This window comes from Echeneis naucrates, chromosome 4 (assembly GCF_900963305.1).
Source record: "Echeneis naucrates chromosome 4, fEcheNa1.1, whole genome shotgun sequence".
Lineage (NCBI taxonomy): Eukaryota > Metazoa > Chordata > Actinopteri > Carangiformes > Echeneidae > Echeneis > Echeneis naucrates.
In genome coordinates, this window is record NC_042514.1 from 9464204 (window position 1) to 9483101 (window position 18898).

At 41.7% G+C, this 18898-nt stretch overlaps 4 protein-coding genes across 6 annotated transcripts in view; 1 reads left to right on the forward strand and 3 right to left on the reverse strand.

Moving 5' to 3' along the window:
* cyfip1 (cytoplasmic FMR1 interacting protein 1) overlaps positions 1 to 9741 on the forward strand; it is a 24495-nt gene extending 14754 nt beyond the window's left edge. The window contains exons 20-31 of one of the 2 annotated variants that reach the window (XM_029500765.1): positions 376 to 484; positions 569 to 688; positions 871 to 1070; positions 1726 to 1813; positions 4729 to 4872; positions 5005 to 5095; positions 5467 to 5597; positions 5698 to 5770; positions 5974 to 6068; positions 6176 to 6414; positions 6518 to 6665; positions 9074 to 9238. In XM_029500765.1, coding sequence (XP_029356625.1) covers positions 376 to 484; positions 569 to 688; positions 871 to 1070; positions 1726 to 1813; positions 4729 to 4872; positions 5005 to 5095; positions 5467 to 5597; positions 5698 to 5770; positions 5974 to 6068; positions 6176 to 6414; positions 6518 to 6665; positions 9074 to 9238 — 1603 coding nt within the window. Of the gene's footprint in view, positions 1 to 375; positions 485 to 568; positions 689 to 870; positions 1071 to 1725; positions 1814 to 4728; positions 4873 to 5004; positions 5096 to 5466; positions 5598 to 5697; positions 5771 to 5973; positions 6069 to 6175; positions 6415 to 6517; positions 6666 to 9073 lie in introns of both variants that reach the window. The other variant, XM_029500764.1, reaches the window with a different exon arrangement.
* fndc9 (fibronectin type III domain containing 9) lies at positions 2267 to 2954 on the reverse strand. Its single transcript, XM_029500770.1, has one exon. It carries the CDS (start codon positions 2952 to 2954, stop codon positions 2319 to 2321), a length of 636 nt encoding a protein of 211 aa, XP_029356630.1. The 3' UTR covers positions 2267 to 2318.
* On the reverse strand, positions 9693 to 13873 carry nipa2 (NIPA magnesium transporter 2). 2 transcript variants are annotated; one of them, XM_029500769.1, is made up of 6 exons: positions 13380 to 13873; positions 12867 to 13088; positions 12430 to 12486; positions 11682 to 11772; positions 11397 to 11557; positions 9693 to 10846 (listed from the first exon to the last, which is right to left on the reverse strand). In XM_029500769.1, exons 2-6 carry the CDS (start codon positions 13003 to 13005, stop codon positions 10191 to 10193), a joined length of 1104 nt encoding a protein of 367 aa, XP_029356629.1. In that variant the 5' UTR covers positions 13006 to 13088; positions 13380 to 13873; the 3' UTR covers positions 9693 to 10190. The 2 variants fall into 2 exon arrangements, with proteins under 2 accessions (XP_029356629.1, XP_029356628.1); XM_029500768.1 differs by lacking the exon at positions 13380 to 13873 and adding an exon at positions 13163 to 13318.
* A 274-nt stretch (positions 13874 to 14147) lies between these two features.
* nipa1 (NIPA magnesium transporter 1) lies at positions 14148 to 17417 on the reverse strand. The gene is made up of 5 exons (XM_029501073.1): positions 17224 to 17417; positions 17085 to 17129; positions 16902 to 16992; positions 15994 to 16154; positions 14148 to 15527 (listed from the first exon to the last, which is right to left on the reverse strand). The coding sequence occupies exons 1-5, from the start codon at positions 17354 to 17356 to the stop codon at positions 15019 to 15021; spliced, it is 939 nt and encodes a 312-aa protein (XP_029356933.1). The 5' UTR covers positions 17357 to 17417; the 3' UTR covers positions 14148 to 15018.
* Between the last annotated feature and the right edge of the window lie 1481 nt (positions 17418 to 18898).

The following is an 18898-nucleotide window of genomic DNA, read 5'->3' on the forward strand; positions in this document are numbered from 1 at the left end:
GGTTCCTGGGCCTGGGGCCTTTCTGTGTGGAGTTTGCATGCTCTCTCTGTGGTTGTGTAGGCTTCCTCCCACCGTCCAAAGACATCATGTTTAGGCTAATTGGTGACTCTAAACTGTCTGTAGGTCTGAGTGTGAGTGGTTGTTGGTCTCTGTGTGTCTCTTTGCGTTGGCCCTGAGATGGACTGGTGACCTGTCCAGGAAGTAACCCCCCCCCACCCACTCAGTGTGAGCTGGGATTGGCTCCAGCACTCCCCCCGACCCGGAAATGGATCAGTGGTAGAAGATGAATGAATGAACTATGTTGTGCTACCTGAAAAGATGAAGTAGACATTACAATTTGCAAAGTTAATTTCACGTTTTCTTTAAATTCTTCAGTCTTCTGCTTGACAAACGTCTGAGAACTGACTGCAAGAACCAGGGGGCCAATATTCCCTGGCCTGCCTCCAACCGCTATGAGACTCTGCTAAAGCAGCGCCATGTCCAGGTATACACTGTACCTGATCTCTTCACACTACTGCCTTCAAGATAGGCCTCCTTGAACTGCTTCCTAACTGCTTGTAAACCTCAGCTCCTAGGCCGCTCCATTGACCTGAACAGGCTCATCACTCAGAGGGTTTCAGCTGCCCTTTCCAAGTCTCTGGAACTGGCCATCAATCGCTTCGAGAGTGAAGACCTCACCTCAATTGTGGTAAATTTAGTTGAACCTTTGTAAATAAATACAATTCACCGTCTTCATTCCAGGATTATTTTTGTGGTTTTTACTAATTCTTTGGTGTATGATTTTATAGGTTTGAGAAGTTACAGATACTGTGTGTTTCTGTGCAATTATGGACAATTTCTTTTTTTTTTTTGTGTATTGCTTGGTTAAAGGAACTGGAAGGTCTTCTGGAGATCAACCGCATGACGCACAAACTGCTCAGTACGTTTTTGACTCTGGACAGCCTGGACGCCATGTTCCGCGAAGCCAACCACAATGTGTCAGCCCCTTATGGCCGGATAACACTGCACGTCTTCTGGGAGCTCAACTATGACTTCTTGCCCAACTACTGCTACAACGGTTCTACCAACAGGTGGGTTACTGACTCACAGTCCACTGCGGGAAACAGCTATGAGGACCCAGGGCTTTAAGAAATCCAGGTCCATGCGATTCCATTCAACTTGGCTTCAAATTTGTTTTGGTGTTTCAAATATAGAAAGCCGTTTATTATCATCCATATTTCATTTAACTGTTAGAACTTTGATCTTGTAGACAAGACATGCGAAAAAAAAAAAAATCTAGCATTGAAATCTAAATGATTTTACTTCATTATTATGAATAGGGACTGTATATTTCTCAAAAGGGTAATGACAGATGGCATCACTGGAACACATTAGATGTGGTGCTAAAGAAAATAACTTTTTATTTAAAGTATTAATTTGTCTTCAGATTACATTGCACATATAATTTGAATAGTTTGATGTTTGCCCACAATAATAAGTTTCATAAACCCGTAAGTTTATGATCATAGAAGGCAGTGACAAATAGTAATACCCACTGACATTCAGGCATTCTGAGCAGGGGTCTTTAAGATAAGTGGTTTATTTCTATGCTGCCTGAGACAGTAAAGCTTTTCAACGTAATACTGCTTTGAGTTTATCTTCCACATCTCATCATATCCTGATGTTATTGGCGGTACAGTACTGTACACTAAATTACACATACCTGTTTGTGTAATCTGTGTTCAGGTTTGTGCGCACCGTCCTGCCCTTCTCTCAGGAGTTCCAGAGGGACAAGCCACCTAATGCTCAGCCACATTATCTGTATGGGTCAAAGGTCAGTACATTTTCTTTTAATAATTACCAACAAATAAAAATCCTTTCATATCTATGTTCTTGGATTACATGAGCAGAGGATCGTGCGTCGGTTTTATTTATTTAGTATTTATTTATTGATTGATTGATTTCTCCTGAGTTCACATATTGAACTTGTTTCCAATAAATCCCAATATAGCCATAAATATGAGGAAACATATAATCATAAGAAATGTTCAATGTAAATAGAAAAAAAATTATTTTACTAAACATTGAAATTAAAAAGGGCTTTGGGAGCTGTAAGAGAAACATTCAGTGGGACAACATATGTATATAATATATCTGGAATTAACTGTTATTCCATGTATTGTTAGAAGTCTTCAGTGATATTTGATTGGTTTGAATTTTTGTTTTAAATGGCTCCCAGTAAAATCTTTTTACTTTTATTTAATAGGATTTCCTAAGTGGATGAAAATACTCAGTGACAATTCAGTCCGCAATGCTGTGATGACCTCAATCCAGTTGATTCATGCTGGTTTGCTGCCAGACAGCTTAGTGAGCGTCCTCAGCTCATGGTCTTGGTTAATTATTATGTGGCCGGTGTGCGCTGAGACAGAGGGGGGCTGCATGATGCCGACATGTTTGGTGCTGTCTTCACTGCCACAGGGCATGTAGAGTCGTCCAGATGTTGTCATGTCTTGGAGAGTTGAGTTGGCGGCCATTGGGCAGCTCTCTGGGGTCTGGCTTTTAAGGGAGCAGCTGGTGCGGAGACATCCCCACAACAGGAAGCTGACAATGACCAGGAGCAAGATGCAGCAAGTCAGCCAGACGCCTGTTGTGAGCTCCCAGCCCGCCCTGGTGCGACCTTCACTGCTCTCACTCAGAGTGCTGAACACCTGGCATTGGTCCCGCACCGGATTGGCGGCCTGACATGTCACACACAAGAAGTAGGCGGTCTTAGGGAGCAGGTTTGCTAGGTGTGTGCTCGTCTGACTGACAGGGATGCGTTCCTCATGCATGAAGCTCTTGCGCTTATAGCCCATAAGCAGGCTGTTCCAGTTGGGGTCATACATGACGCTGTAGAAGGTATCCAGACAACCAGGGATTGGTGGCCAGCTCACCTTGGCTGAAGTGGTGGAGACGTTGTACACTGCAATACCCATGACTGAGGCGACGAGTGTTTCCTCACTTAATTCAGTCAGTCTATGCTCACAATGTGAAATCGGACTAGAAAAGAGAAATTACAGAAGCACAAAAACGACAGGAAAAATTCAGGTGATATAATTACACAATTTCTGTTGCAGCTATTCCTGATTAATGTTTCTCTCCACATAGTGGCCACCACTCCAAAGTAGTGATAAAATTGTTGTGCAAGTTGCATTTTTGCTGCTGTTGTTGTGCTGTGTGATTACAGGTGATTATGGCTTTTTTCTCTTTTAAATATATAGAATTTTGAAGCGATATGTTTACAGTTTGTTTCAAAAAATTAACATTTTTGATGTTAGAACTTCGCCCCACCGCCCCCCAGCATATTGGCTTAAACACACAAAAAGAAAACATACTTGTCTGTTGAGCAAAAAAACCATCATGAGTGACCATTCAGACTTACCAGGAACACAGTGCCAGCACGTGTTGAACATAACAAACTGTAGTGCCTGAGATGCCCTTTCTGATTGTCCTCAGCTTTTGCAGTTCAGTATCCAGATCTAGTGAGCTGTGAAGAGCGGTGATGCCAGGTGCTGCTGCGTAGGTATTCAGTCTGGGCAATTGACCAGAGATTGGCATGTCCTTGTCTCCGATGCTTACCACAGTAGTGGGAGTGCCGCTGGATTAGCGCACCAGCCTCCACTCTCAGCTGACAGGGGAGATAGGGGTCTGAAATCTCCTGCAGTGGATGTTAACAAAGGGTCATAATAAATACTTTAACTAAAAACCTAACAGACATCTGACTGCTCTGATGATATTTTTGTTCTTTCTTTTCCTTGCTAGTTTATCTAGTAAAAATATAAAAAGATTTTTTATTACTTTCCCCTTGGCAAGCACTTTGGTCCATGCCATGGGAGTTTGAAAAAAAAAAAAAAAAATCTAGTGGTAGATTCTTGGAAGTGGAGTCGGATAGGAGTTAAATGCTCTTCAGTTGGTCCATCTGTCTGTTTTGTTCATAACAATCTCTCAACAACTGTTGGCCAGATTGTCGTGAAAATGACTGTTGATGTTCGTGGTCCCCAGAGGATGTTTCCAAATGATGCTGGTTATTCACTGACACTGGTGTTTCTGCCGAGCACATACTTGTACTTCCAGATAAATCTCAAAATCCAATGGACACATTTCTGTAAAATGTATCCGCTCAATATTTAAAAATTGAATGAGTTTTTCATCGAGCACCACACTCCGGCCAAAATCATAAAATCTACACACAGGTTAGATCATAATTCACAAGGCAGATTGCATTTCATTTTCTGAGCACATTTGTACCTTTAAGGAGATTAAACAGGCTTTACCCACGTTAGTTTGTGAACTAGGACTAAGTGAAAGTCAAAGAAAAGCATTCTGTATTTATCTTGCCAGATTGTGACATAAACTATTTCAGTTTTAATGTTGTGTGATTTTTGTTGGTACCTCTACTAACCAAGCATACTGCCATAATAGTTAATTTATGGTATGTTGTTTTTTTTTTTTTTTTTTATGACATTTTGTCTTCATAAAGAATAATAGTGTAGACTAAAACAATCAAAACATCGATTGTTAATGTTTTGAAAGTGGTCACTTTGACAAAATGACTCAGCTAATACAATATTAGGAGCTCAGTAATGAATGGTGGTGTAATGATTGCTGGAGAATCGAGCTCTCATAGTAAAAGTGTTTGTGTTAATCATACACCATGTGTGTTGTGTAACTGAACTGTCTTGTTTTTCTATGTCTTTCTTCTGACTTTAGGCATTGAACCTCGCGTACAGCAGCATATTTAGCTCCTACAGGAATTTCCTGGGTCCCCCACACATCAAGGTCATGTGTAGGCTGCTGGGCTACCAGGGCATTGCTGTTGTGATGGAAGAGCTGCTGAAGGTTGTCAAAAGCCTGGTGAGTAGGACAGTGAGTTGTTTCCTAGGAGACATAATGTCATTGCTGAGACTTGGTGCTCCTTTGGGGGGAGGGGATGTGCAGTTTAGTCAAATATACAGTAAAAGGATGAATTACACTTTTCTTGTACAGCTTCAGGGCACCATAATGCAGTATGTGAAGACCCTGATGGAAGTGATGCCCAAGATCTGCCGACTTCCCCGCCATGAGTATGGCTCCCCAGGTAGGTGGAAATCTAAGCTTTACTTTAAGGGTAAATGCAAGCATCACACAGCAAAGTGGAAATCACACAAGTCACAAAACTTTAGTGATATCGTTACCCTTGCTTTGCATTCAAATAAGCACATTTGTTTTTCAATTTGCATTTACATTTATTTGTGTAGCATCACTTTAGTGTTGGACAACACGACAGGAGGCCTTGTTGTGTGTGACAAGTCCTTCCTCTGTTCTTTAACACAAAAAATAAGGACATGGAATAAAGGTTCTCAGAAAGTACACAGAATTTGCACATTCAATATGAGAACATGTACTGTAACATGTACTGGAAGAAAAACTGTGTGTCTGATGTGTGACAAATGCTTTTTTTTTTCCCAGGTATCCTGGAGTTCTTCCACCACCAGCTGAAAGACATTGTTGAATACGCTGAGCTCAAGACAGTGTGTTTCCAGAGCCTGAGGGAAGTGGGCAACGCCATCCTGTTCTGTCTGCTAAGTGAACAGAGTCTGGTACAGAAGACACTATCAGGATTTTCTATTTTATTTTATTTATTTGCTAATTTAGATGCAATCTTTTTTATTTTTATTTTTTATTATATCTTCCTTGCAGTCCCAAGAAGAAGTTTGTGATTTGCTGCATGCTGCACCTTTTCAAAACATTCTTCCCAGAGTCCATGTCAAAGGTAAACGCAAAAAAGAAATAGTTGGAAGTCTTGATGTGATTTATTTCAATTTTTTCAGTAATCTAGGGTGATTGGAGTGAATGCATACCAGGATTTGGTGGGATGTTTCCAATGGAAAAAAAAATACACATAAAAGACTCTTCTGCTTTTTTCTTTTTCTTTTTTTTTTTCTTTTTTTTTTTTTTTTTTGCCTCACTGTGCAGAGGGGGAACGCCTGGATGCCAAGATGAAGCGCTTAGAGGCCAAATACACAGCATTGCATATGGTTCCGCTGATAGAACGCCTTGGCACTCCACAGGTAAAGCCAGTCGAAATATGGCAAAATATGAGCGTGTCATCACGCCAGTCCTCAGGGGTTTTGGATATGAATCTTCTGAAATATCTCCTGCTTCGCATCTCCTCCAGCAAATAGCCATTGCTCGTGAGGGGGATCTTCTGACAAAAGAGAGGCTCTGCTGTGGTTTGTCCATGTTTGAAGTCATCCTTACACGCGTTCGAGGCTTCCTAGATGACCCCATCTGGCGTGGACCACTGCCCAGCAACGGCGTGATGCACGTGGACGAGTGTGTGGAGTTCCATCGCCTCTGGAGTGCCATGCAGTTTGTGTACTGCATCCCTGTGGGAGCCCACGAGTTCACAGTAGAGTAAGTGCAGCAGCAAACACATCTGTCCCACAATCCCGTGGCACGTGTGATTTAAAAGGACACATCCCTGTGACGGTATTAATGCCCCACTCCTGTTTTCCAGGCAGTGCTTTGGAGATGGCCTCCACTGGGCAGGATGCATGATCATTGCCCTGCTGGGTCAGCAGAGACGCTTCGACATCTTGGACTTCAGCTACCACCTTCTGAAGGTGCAGAAACATGACGGCAAGGACGAAGTCATCAAGAGTGTGGTGAGTTGGAGAGTAAACAATAAGCTATACTTTCCTAGGAGTCATACTGTCAGTAACTTTGTGTTTCAGTGGCCATATTTTATCATCAAAATGAAGCCAAATCATTCATCATACTTAATTATCCTCATACACAACTCGTTTGTAAAATATAATTTTTTTCTCAGAGGAGATATACCAGCATGCTCTCAACTGGAAAAAAAGTGACAAAAACTTTGTAATCTTGTTAAGAGCAGCTGGAATAATATACCCTTAATGTAGAGTATGCTGTGAAAAACTGCCAACAGAGTTCCTACTAGATGTTGAAATCTATTAAAGTTAACATATTTAGGAAAAAATATAAAGTTTTTAGAAAGAAGTAGACACATTCAGCAGCACATACAGTTGTGTTCAAAATAATAGCAGTCTGTTTAAAAAATTGAGTAAAGCCCAAAATCCTTATAATGGTTTTAATTTCCATGCATTGGGGACACTGCACATTATATTCTAAATCAAAACATGAAGAAAAAAGCAGAAATTCTTTACTCACTTTACAGAAAATGAAGAAAAATGAACATTGGGCTGTTCAAAAAAATAGCAGTGTCTGCATTTTACTTTACAAACTCAAATATTTACTGTATAAATTGAAAAATATCCAGGATTCAGCATTCCTATGAATCACTAAACTAATATTTAGTTGTATAGCCACTGTTTCTGAGAACCGCTTTACATCTGTGTTGCATGGAGTCGACCAACTTCTGGCATCTGTGAACAGGTATTCCAGCCCAGGATGATTTGACAACGTTCCATAATTCCTCTGCATTTCTTGGTTTTGCCTCAGAAACAGCATTTTTAATGTCACCCCACAAGTTTTCTATCGGATTAAGGTCCGGGGATTGGGCTGGCCACTCCATGACTTTAATTTTGTTGGTCTGGAACCAAGAAGCTGCTCGCTTACTGGTGTGTTTGGGGTCGTTGTCTTGTTGAAACACCCATTTCAAGGGCATTTCCTCTTCAGCATAAGGCAACATGACCTCTTCAAGTATTTTGATGTATCCAAACTGATCCATGATCCCTGGTATGCGATAAATAGGCCCGACACCATAGTAAGAGAAACATCCCCATATCATGATGCTTGCACCACCATGCTTCACTGTCTTCAGAGTGTACTGTGGCTTGAATTCAGTGTTTGGGGGTCGTCTGACAAACTGTCTGCGGCCCTTAGACCCAAAGAGAACAATCTTACTCTCATCCGTCCACAAAATGTTTCTCCATTTCTCTTTTGGCCAGCCAATGTGTTCTTTGGCAAATTGTATCCTCTTCAGCACATGTCTTTTTTTTAACAGTGGGACTTTGCGGGGGCTTCTTGCTGATAGATTAGCTTCACACAGGCGTCTTCTAATTGTCACAGTACTCACAGGTAACTTCAGACTGTCTTTGATCATCCTGGAGCTGATCATTGGCTGAGTTTTCACCATTCTGGCTATTCTTCGATCCATTCGAATGGTAGTCTTCCGTTTTCTTCCACGTCTCTCTGGTTTTGCTTTCCATTTTAAAGCATTGGAGATCATTTTAGCTGAGCAGCCCATCATTTTCTGCACTTCTTTGTATGTTTTCCCTTCATTAATCAACATTTTAATCAAAGTACGTTTTTCTTCTGAACAATGTCTGGAACGACCCATTTTTCTCAGGTTTCCAGAGAGAAATGCATGAGCAACATGTGCTGGCTTCATCCTTAAATAAGGGCCACCTGATTGACACCTGTTTTTTCACAGATTGAATGACTTCACTAATTGAACTCCACACTGCTATTTTTTTGAACACGCAACTTCAATTCATTATTCAATTACACAGACTGAGGAGCATACATATCATGAATGTTGGCTCTGTTGGTTTTCTATGACCCTACTACAGCAACTGGTAAATTATTTGCCATGCAGTAATATAATTTCTACCAAAAACAGGTTATTCATGTTGGACTGCTATTATTTTGAACACAACTGTACTAAGCTGCATGAGGCCACATTGAGCCGTGCATGGAGTCATTGTGTTGGTCTGGGAAGGTCCTTGAAAAGCTTTAGATTTTAGCTTTAGAAGGAATTCTGTTGCTAAAAGATTAAGTAGATAAAGAAATATTCCCTAAAATCTTTGGAAGCAGTAAAAACACAACTTTGCTGCTCAGCTTTTTGGTTTAGCTTCATCCTTAAGAAGGGGACATGAGCAGGATGAATCCCCTCGTGTATTTGATGAAGGAAATAAATAACATACTTTTACAAATGGAGGAAATAAGGCCCAGAATCAATGCAAGGACATTACAGGACACAACACTTGAGCGAGAACTTTATCAGAACTGAGTTTCCCCCAAACTGTCAGAATTAAACCGATTTTATTTCACGCTACTTAATATTTTCTGGCTTCCTGCTTTCCTTTAGCCACTAAAGAAAATGGTTGAGAGAATCCGCAAATTCCAAGTCCTCAACAACGAAATATTTGCCATCCTGAATAAGTACCTGAAGTCGGGAGATGGTGAGAACATGCCAGTCGAACACGTCCGATGTTTCCAACCACCGATACACCAGTCCCTTGCCAGCAGCTGAAGTGCTGCTGCTTTCAATGATAGTCTGGACCAGCATGATATTCCAAACACTGTTACCATTACCAGATTTTCTATAATTATTCCTCCTTACTAACTTTAGGTCTTCAGTAGCAAAGGACCATTAAATGTGAGGAAGTTGGGCCACAATTCAGTCAAGATTATTTTTTTTGGTATTCACTTGTGCCTTATCAGAAATGGTAGATATATCCCCCTTTTATGAATGAGCTATTCTTGTTTTATACTTGCGAAAGCTATAGATCAGGGAAAGGAAATTAGTTTTATCAGGTAAATATTTAAGGGTTTGCAGTGGTGGATTGTATGAACAGTAATCTAATTAAGGGGGGATGAAAGGAATTTTGTATTTTCTATATTGTTGAACATGCATGCTAAACAGTTTAAAGGAAATTGAAAAGTAACTCATACTCATGTTAAGCATTTATTCATTGTGCCTTGTGTTTCAAATGTTTTAATCATTTTAATTCAATAAATATGTAACAAATCTGTTTTTGTTTCGACCTTTTCATGTAAACTCTACAAAAAAAGTTTAGAATGACTCAACAAAAAAGTTGTTACTTTCAAGAATCACGAAAAACTCGAATCATAGTAAATGTCCTCTTGGAGTCATTGTCAGCAGGACCTCGTGTTGAAGATATAATAAAACTTTATGATTCATAGAAAGTAAGTAATTACATGAATATACGTGTACATATAACAAAAGATTTCTTTAAAAAAAGTAATTTACAGCGCTACAGAGGAATGAAATAAAAGTTTGAACTGTAACAGAATATGATCAAGTCATATTCTGAGAAAAGTAAGGCAAATTAAAGCATTAAATACAATCCACTGGTCTGTCCAAGTCACTCTTCCCCACACAGGTGATTGTCTTGTTTTCATACAACACAACGTCATGGTTGGTCAGTAGGTAGGGGGGCTGGGAAAGATAACACCCCCCCTTAATGATCCAAAGAGGAAGTCATAGCCCCGTTCCTTCTGGAGATGCTATCAAACGGCAAGCCCATTTCTCTGTTCTCTATGTCCTCTGACTCGTTATGTAGCAGTTCATAGGTGGTGTGGGAAGCCATGCCATTAGCTGAGGGAAACGCCCGCTCTTCCTTTCTCATGGATACAGCGAGAGTAGCCAAGCTAACACTGATGTCTTTAAAGGCGTGCAGGAGGAAAATGCCCACAATGATTGTGAGGAAGCCACTGAGGGTGCCGATCACATCATCCGTGCCCATGTGCTCCCACTCCTTGAATAGAATGGCCGAGCAGGTGAGGACAGATGTGGTGAAGAACACATAATAGATGGGAGTCACCAGGGAGGTGTTGAATATGTCCAGCGCCTTATTCAGGTAGTTGATCTGTGTGCTCACACAGGCCACCAGAGCCAGAAGCAGGAGCCATGCCAGCGGGTTTCTCACAACGTTCTTCCCAGCGATGGCTTCCTTTATAGCAATGCCAAGTCCTTTGACACAGGATACTGACAGTGCCCCGATCACTGAGCAGATGGTGATGTACACGAGGATATTGGTCTGACCATGTCGGGGCCCCACGACAAATATGAAGATGATTGCCACGATGATGACCAGAGTGGCAAAGACAACGAAACCTGGGAAAAGGAGGTAAGTTTGATTTTAATTAATCAAGACAAAATCTCTGCAAAATGGTATTAAAAACTGAATTAACGAAAACTAATCAAGATTCTGAGAGAACAGAATGGGCAGTAATAATCCTTTACTATAAACACCAAATGTCATGTGACAAAAATAGTGGCGCTTCTTATTTTCCTTTGATTTGCTAAAGCTTTTTAACATCAATATATTCAAGTGAGGGCAAATGTTGGTATAGTACCAGAATTCAGAAAATTGTCATTCTCTAAAGCTAATATCACAAGATTAGCTCAGCACAACGTAAACTCATCTAAGTAGTTCAATGAGAGACATCTGGATCTGTCCACAGATGTCAGCACGAGTTTCCGCTGTCAACATTATGTTGTCAAAATGTATCAAAAAGACAAACATCAATGTTATCTTGTTTTTTGGATTTAATGCCCTCTGATTTCAGTTTGGATTTTTTTTTTTTTAGCTATGGTACCTAATGTTGAGAGAAAAATGTGGAAGTACTGGTATGATGGGAACCATAGTCTGACCATAGTGTACCTGGGTCGACCAACTTCCTGGCCATGTGCTCTAGGCTGCTGATCTCTTCCTCTTGTGGTGCGTGGATCACCATTGTAGTGGAACCGAGGATGCTGAGCAGGCAGCCGAGCTTTCCATGCAGGTTTAGCCGCTCCGTCAGGAAGTAGGATGACAGCACCGCACTGCAATGCAATATTATCGATGAGTTAGGGACTCGACCCCCACATATGCGTTTCCAAAACAAAATTTTAAAGATCAATTGTGACAAGGTTTATCTGTCCAACTCATAAAATCAATTCTCTGTACCTGACAAGCACACTGAGGGCTCCCAGCGGGGTGACCAGGGTTGCAGGAGCAAAGGCATATGCTGCGAAGTTAGCTGCTTCACCCGCCCCCACTGCAAAGGATTGCAACACGTCAAGTTGAATATGAAAAGGATAAATATGTTCTAATTAAGGGTTGACACTGAAAACCTGTCTGAAGTTTACAAGTACAGATACAAAGATAACTTTACATATCAGCACTGGTTAGGTGATTTGCAGAAAAATGACTTCCTATCTTGAAACTGGGTTGCGGTAGGTTGGTGGCATAGTGGTTAGCACTGTTTCTCCACAACATGAACAGCTGCACATTCTCCCCATGCCTGCACGAGTTTCCCTCCACCCTCCAAAGACATGCATGTGTAGGTTGATTGGCGAGTCTAAATTGTACATAGGTCTAAGTGTGAGTGTGAGCCGTTTGTCTCCTTCTGTCGGCCCTGCGATGGACTGGCGACCTGTCCAGGGTGTACCCCGACCTCGCCCAATGTCAGCTGGGATTGGCTCAAGCAGCACCCACAACCCAGAATCAGGTACGCGGTAGAAGATGAATGAGGGTTGGGTAAGATGGTTTTGACACAGATTCTATCATTTAAAAAACAATCCTGTTTTGAATCACTGTTTCTCCACTTTTAAGTCAACATCTACATATTATTGAACCTGCAAATCACCAGACTCAGTCTACAGAGGCTACAGATTTCTGCTTATATTTTTAAGTGCAGAGCATCATCACTTACTTGACAGTAAGCCGGCCCACCATAACCATTCTTTCAGATATGCGTGACCACCCTGCCCTGAAGCAGAAAAAAAAAATTCAATATGCGAGTCCATTCATGTATAAAAGACTTGTATGCAAGCAATTCAATTATGTAACCTGACCACGGCTAAGTAGCAGATCTAGTGAATTATGAAGTTAATTATTGCTGGGGATGAAGATAGTCCTCTCGACTCCCATACACAATCAGCACAAACACACACACCCACACCCTTCATATGTGAGCCTAACCACGAAAGCCTGAAATGTAGCTAAAGTTGTTGAGTTACTCAAATAGGCTGTTTCCACTGATTAACCTAATTTCTTAGCTCACGTAGATAGTTACACAACTACCTAAAGGAGTGTCAACACTCAACTGACAAAGTTGGGTTTTTCCTGTTAGCTGTGAAGCGCCCATACCTGCACGCATCGACCCCTTCCTGGCCAGCCTCAAAAGCCCCTTCTTCTTCAGGATAAAACTGCCGCCGATGAAAATGCTGGAGCTGATGGCCAATCCCAGACCGATGTAGAAGTCATACTTCCCCCTGTCCTGACCCATAGTAAGGCTGGATGTGTCTGTCACATTTACGGCCAAACAGTGCAGATGGTGACCGAAAGTACAGTTGTGTCCAGCCCAGAAACCTGAAAGGGGGAAAAACATGAGTCAACCAGGAAGTCAGAAAGTGAAGTCATCAACATGGTCACCAATGACCCACCGTCTCCACAGGTGACATTACACACAGGGAAGCCATGCCCTGATGTGTGGGAATGATCCATCTGAGTACCAGTTCACCCCCCCCCCAGAAAAACAAAGAGATCTACAGGCTGCTCCCATGCAGTCACACTCAGATGGCTGACTGGGCGTTGAGCTCCAACGCTGCTATTCAAATGTCAGAGGCAGGAATGGAGGAAGTGTCAGAGTTGGATGCTCACCTGAGCCCGCAGGGTGCAGCTCCCCGGCCTGATCTCGTCCTTTCTCCGGGCCGGTCGGACGGGTGCTAGTCCCCTCTGGGTACCAAATCCACCGCAGAGCCGCCTGCTGACATTTAGATCTGTTTTTTTTTTTTTCGGTATTTATTTACTTGTGCGAGCTTTCCCCCCCTCCGTTAGCCGAGTTAGCTCACATCGGCGCGGCGGGCTAGCTAGCTGCTGTGCTGAGCAGGAAGCGGAGTTGTTGGTCCGGTTGGAGGAGTCAGGGTGAGAGTGAAATACCTGTCCGACGGAGGCTGCTTCCTCTTCCGCTCCCTCCCCCACCGACTAAAGAAAGAAAGAAAGAAATAAAACAAGAACGGCGGCTCACAGCCAGCTGTCCCCGGGATGTGGCTAACTGTCAGTCCGCTTCCTCCCAGCGCCGACGCCGCACTGCCGAGCCGAGCCGAGCCTCTTCTTCGGCTGCTCGGCGGACGCCTCGGCCCGGACCTTGTGCCCTCCGCAGGCCGAAGTCCGGAAACACAGATCCACGCCTTGGAAAAAAAGGAAACTGGTGGTTTTATTTTCACAGAGATCAACAACGTGTGTTCGTTTGGATCTGATCTCTGCTCTCACAGAGAATAGTTTACATTGAGTTGGCATCAGTGCAGGAAACTGAATATTCCCATTCATCATTTGGAGCTGGCTAATTTCACAGGAATTAAATTAAAAATTAATGAATCAAAACTTTTGATTAATTACTTTTATTTTCTTCCAATTCTTTTTCCTAATAGTAAGATATTTATTTTCAATAGACATGATTTTGAACAAATAAATGAATAAATGTGACATGTGACCGATTTGATTTAGTTTCCTTCTTGAGGTCCGGCATCTCAACTTTTAATCTGATGAATACTAAGTTTAGGTCACACACAGGGTTAGGGTTAGGGTCAAAATATCTCTGACACATTAGAGCAGCACAAATTATAGTCAGCTTTTTTATTATTTACACAACTCCGAGCTACACATCCATAACACATGACCTCATCTAATACCACAAGAAAACAACAAGTGGCCGCAGAACAATGGTTTTTATTTGGCATATCAGTTTTCCAAATGCATTTGTTAGACGAAACACTCAGCCACTGTTGCTGCTCATCTTTTATACAACTTCAGCACTAAAGAGGCTGCTTCTGAAATTTCACTGAATAATTCACAGACACTGAATAAGTCAAAGTGTCGGTGATTCTAAACTAAGACTCTTTAGCTGAAGGAGAAAGGGAGAACCTTTAACATACCTTTTAAGGGCTTGAAATGAAAACCAAGTGAAAGCAAACTATGACATTTGCTCCCTAAACTGTACAACCATTTAACGAATTACACATTTGCTATTTGCCTCTCACCATTTTTAAGATTTCGGTTGAGCATAATACAATAACAATGAAAATCAGTAACATTTGTGAACAACTGTATTATAAAGGGAATGATCTACACAAAAATATGTTTAGAAGTCAATTATATAATAACTGAGACAAGACTTAAGTACAATGTTCAGTGAAGTTATAAATACAGTGCAGAGCTGCTCATTGAATTTACTAGGCACAAAAATGTTGCAAAATGCAGCATGGCTCAAAAGTCACATGGATATGAAAACATCTCTTGATCAGTCTGTCTTTTCTTGCGCCTCCTTCTTCTTCCAGGTGAGCAAAGCCTCCTGAGAAATGCGCAATAAGACAACTCCAACGCACACTGTTGTAAAACCACAAAGCATGGCAAGACTGTCGATTAAAGTAAGAGCAGTCCACTCTTTGAAGAGAAGAGCAGAGGCGAGAATCACGGTGGATGTGAAGCTCACATAGTATATGGCTTCAAACATGTTGGAGCTGAAACACTCCAAGGCCTTATTGATGAAGAAAAACTGTATCAGGATGCTGACAGCCAGAGTCCCGAGCAGGCCCAGGAAGAGAACCAGAGCTCTGCTGTTTGGTGGCCCTTCACCAAAGACATCATTGGCCACCAGGCCGAGTCCTTTGCTGCTTGGAACAGTGAAGCTTCCCAAAAGAGAACAGATAGCGACATATACCATGATGTTTGATTTACCCTGAGCTGGAGCAATCCATACGATGAGAGCAAACAGTAGCAGCACCACGATGACCGCGTACATTACAAACACTGCAGGAAGACAAAGTTTGCTTTAGTTGGTAATGTCATTATAACAGATTATCTGGCTCAGAAAATAACATTTTTAAGAACAAATATATGTCAATTACGAGAATACGTTTCTGTCCATTTTTGATGGACAAATTGAAGAATGACAGGAAATGGGCTGGAGAGGGTTGAGAACGACATGCAGCAAATGCAGCTGGCTGGAACTGAACCAGCGTCACCAATGAATCAAATCAAATCAAATCAAATATATGACGTAGTGCTAAATCACAACAGAGTTACATCAAGGCACTTTACATAGAGCAGATCTAGACAAAACTCTTTATAGAGTTATTTAAAGAGACCCAACAATGAGCAAACACTTGTTGACAGTGGCAGAAACCTCAGGCAGAGTCACGCTCAGGGAGGTCAGCCATCTGCCTTACAGTTGAGAGAGAGCAATTACTAGAATAAACATGAAGATATGTGTTACCTGGGTCTGACAGCCTCTCCTCTAGTTCCAGCCTTGACGTTACAGCCTGTGTTTTAGGGGCATGAGTGATAAGCACAACAGATCCACAGCAACATAAGACACAACCGAGCTTACCCAGGATGTTTAAATGCTCATTTAACATCCAGGAAGCCAGAACAGCCCTGCATCACACAAACACATCATCATCATCAACAACGTCCTCCACAGACACAAAAAAGTCATACAATCCTTGAAGTGTTAACATAGTTGAACTAACAACGCTCCTGTGGAATATTAAAACATTTGGATGATTCAAAAACAAGAAAACATGTTGATGTGCGGTTAAGCAATCTGTCTATCAGAAAATCATTTGCAATTGCTTACTTAATTATTTGTTGCTATTTTTTCAAGCAAATTATTTGCTCATTTCAATGTTTCAGCTTTTGGGATTTTATGCTCTTCTTTTTCATATATTAAAATGATTAGCTATCTTTGTGCTTTGCACTGTTGGTAAAAGACAACAGTACATATTTATCTCTCTGATATCTCACCTTTTCTCCACTTCAAAACATTCTAGAAACTAAATTATTTACTGAAAATAGGATCAATGCACCGCAAGTGAATGATCTTAATGTCTGTCTTTTTTTTTTACTTCACAGAACCTGAATTATCAGCCCCGTGTGCCAAAACTGCCAGACAGTGACTAACTGCACTGGTATTTCCTTTTAGGTGTCAACAACATCTCTGTCAGTTCAGCTGTTGTACTCACTGAGGCGGCCTTTGGATGTACTTAGTGGGCAGAGCCGCACATGTGACTGCAGTGAAAGTGCACTACACCAAGTTGCTGTCCATTGACTGTTAATGTCTGTTTCCAGTTTCTCCAAAAGCAAAATCATTATCAAACCAAGTAAAAGGCCAACTGGACTCACCCGAACAACACACCCAGAGCCCCCAATGGTGTCACTATGACAGCAGGAGCCACATTGTAAGCCAGGAAGTTCCCGATCTGACCAATAATCACTAATGAAGTAAGAAAAAAAAAAATCTAATAATGGAAATGTGTTCTCGGACTGATATGCACATTCAGAGATGACAGATGGAGCCATACTCACTGGAAAGTGTGCCGCTCCACCACACCACATCTCTCAGGTACGACCCTTTAAAATGAGACAGGGACATGTTGAGCTTGTTGAGCTTTTCCTTAATGTGTCATTTTAAAACATGTCATGTTAAAACATTGTCTGAGTCTACCTCTGCCGCGGGAGCGCAGCATTCCCTTTTTCTGAAGCACAAATGTCGACCCATTGATAAAACTAGATATCACAGCCAATAATATTCCGGTAGGTGGAAACGTAATGGCGCTTGATTCCGACTCAAAGGCCATAACTATGTCTGTTTTTCATTCAACTGGGCTTCATGAACTTCAGCTCAGTAACTGGACTGCCGCTTCCGACCAGTGATGTGTCGTTCGTGAACGGTCGGTTCATTTCGAACCGATCTTTTGTGTGAGTCTGGAGTAACGAGTCATCTCAGTGGGTGATTCGTTCTTTATTCCCTGGGCCACAGGCTCAGATTCGTTCACTTTCGGACTAATCACTATTTCTACTACTCAATTCTCGCATCCATTTTTGCCGTCATCCTGCATCTATGACAAGAAGTACTATCATCAGAGGAGGCAGAGGAGGAAGTAGACATGGAGCACACAGGACAGTCTGCTAATCAAGGTGAATAGCAGAGACAGCAACACGAGGTAACACAGCAGAACCAGCAGAGACCGGAACCCCACAGACCTCCACAGAGTTTGAGACTGTGTTTATTGTGCTCATATAAAATATGTTTTGTAAAGACAAGAGACAAGACCAGTATTTCCTGAGGTATTTTTTTATACTTAAGTAATTTTTTAAGCAAATACTTTTGTACTTTTGCTGAAGTAATATTTTGACGGAGGTACTTTTACTCATTGAAGTAATATTTGACAAGGAGTATATGTACTTTTACTCAAGTAGTGAAGTTGTGTACTTTGTCCACCTCACTATAGGTGCTCAATAGTTTAACAAAAGCAAACTTGTGTATTATATGCTAAGTGAAGCAATCCATGTTGCTCTTCGGTGTTTGAAAGCTGTGCTTTTTCAGTCATTACTTAAATGACAGCTACAGCGCCACACTTGCTCCAATGAACGAAACGAACGAATGGCTTGAAAAAGGATTCGTTAATTTTACTGAACCAGATTAAAAGACCAGACTCTGTTAAAAGATCCGAACTTCTCATCACTACTTCCCCACTGAGGAAACCGAAGTTGTCACTGAGGCAGTGCGCATGCGCGGTCCCTCCCGGCTGCACCGTCCCACCCGGAGACAGCCTGCAGGACTAAGGACTCCCTACCCGTTTGTGTGCAAAGTGTTGCGAATCTAGGTTTTTTTTTACCTGCTTATGTTTTTCGCTGTATCTTCTGTATCATGACAACACAAAAAAAGGGGTACATGTGGGAACACCCCCAGAAATTTGTGTAATGACACTGTCTTGATCAACAGAGGAATGTTTTGGTTCCTACTTCACAATATAATCTGCTGGACCCAAATCATTTGTATGTTTGTCCATGGTTATTGATGGTTTTATCAGTGAAGTTGAATTTATAAAATAGCAATCCTATTTTATGATGGTGGAGATGACTCATAGTCTGCTGTTGTTGAAAATGTCTGTCTGCAGTGAAGTGACCATGGTGGCCCCTGTCCTTACTGCTACTCTGCTACTCCCCCATACAGGTTGTACCTTGTCTGTGCTTCAGAATCACTAACTCTAAATGCAACACTTTTAGCAGCAGAGCAGACCCACCTGTAAATCGAGGTTTACTAGGTGTTGCACTGTATTTGTTTTAATGACGGATACACTGTCTATGTGCCTGTATTTGTACCTGTTCATTGCATC

What these genes read in the sequence shown, in the direction of transcription:
- fndc9 (XM_029500770.1), bottom strand. Translation starts at nt 2,954, where the DNA reads ATGGGTATTGCAGTGTACAACGTCTCCACCACTTCAGCCAAGGTGAGC.
- nipa2 (XM_029500768.1), bottom strand. Translation starts at nt 13,223, where the DNA reads ATGGATCATTCCCACACATCAGGGCATGGCTTCCCTGTGTGTAATGTC. An exon ending in GAAGGGGTCGATGCGTGCAG is followed by an intron (nt 12,487 to 12,866) that starts GTATGGGCGCTT and finishes TTTCTGCTTCAG; the next exon opens with GGCAGGGTGGTCACGCATAT. An exon ending in CAGGAAGTTGGTCGACCCAG is followed by an intron (nt 10,847 to 11,396) that starts GTACACTATGGT and finishes TCCTTTTCCCAG; the next exon opens with GTTTCGTTGTCTTTGCCACT.
- nipa1 (XM_029501073.1), bottom strand. Translation starts at nt 17,356, where the DNA reads ATGGCCTTTGAGTCGGAATCAAGCGCCATTACGTTTCCACCTACCGGA. An exon ending in GTGGAGCGGCACACTTTCCA is followed by an intron (nt 16,993 to 17,084) that starts GTGAGTATGGCT and finishes TTACTTCATTAG; the next exon opens with TGATTATTGGTCAGATCGGG. An exon ending in GGAGAGGCTGTCAGACCCAG is followed by an intron (nt 15,528 to 15,993) that starts GTAACACATATC and finishes GTCTTCCTGCAG; the next exon opens with TGTTTGTAATGTACGCGGTC.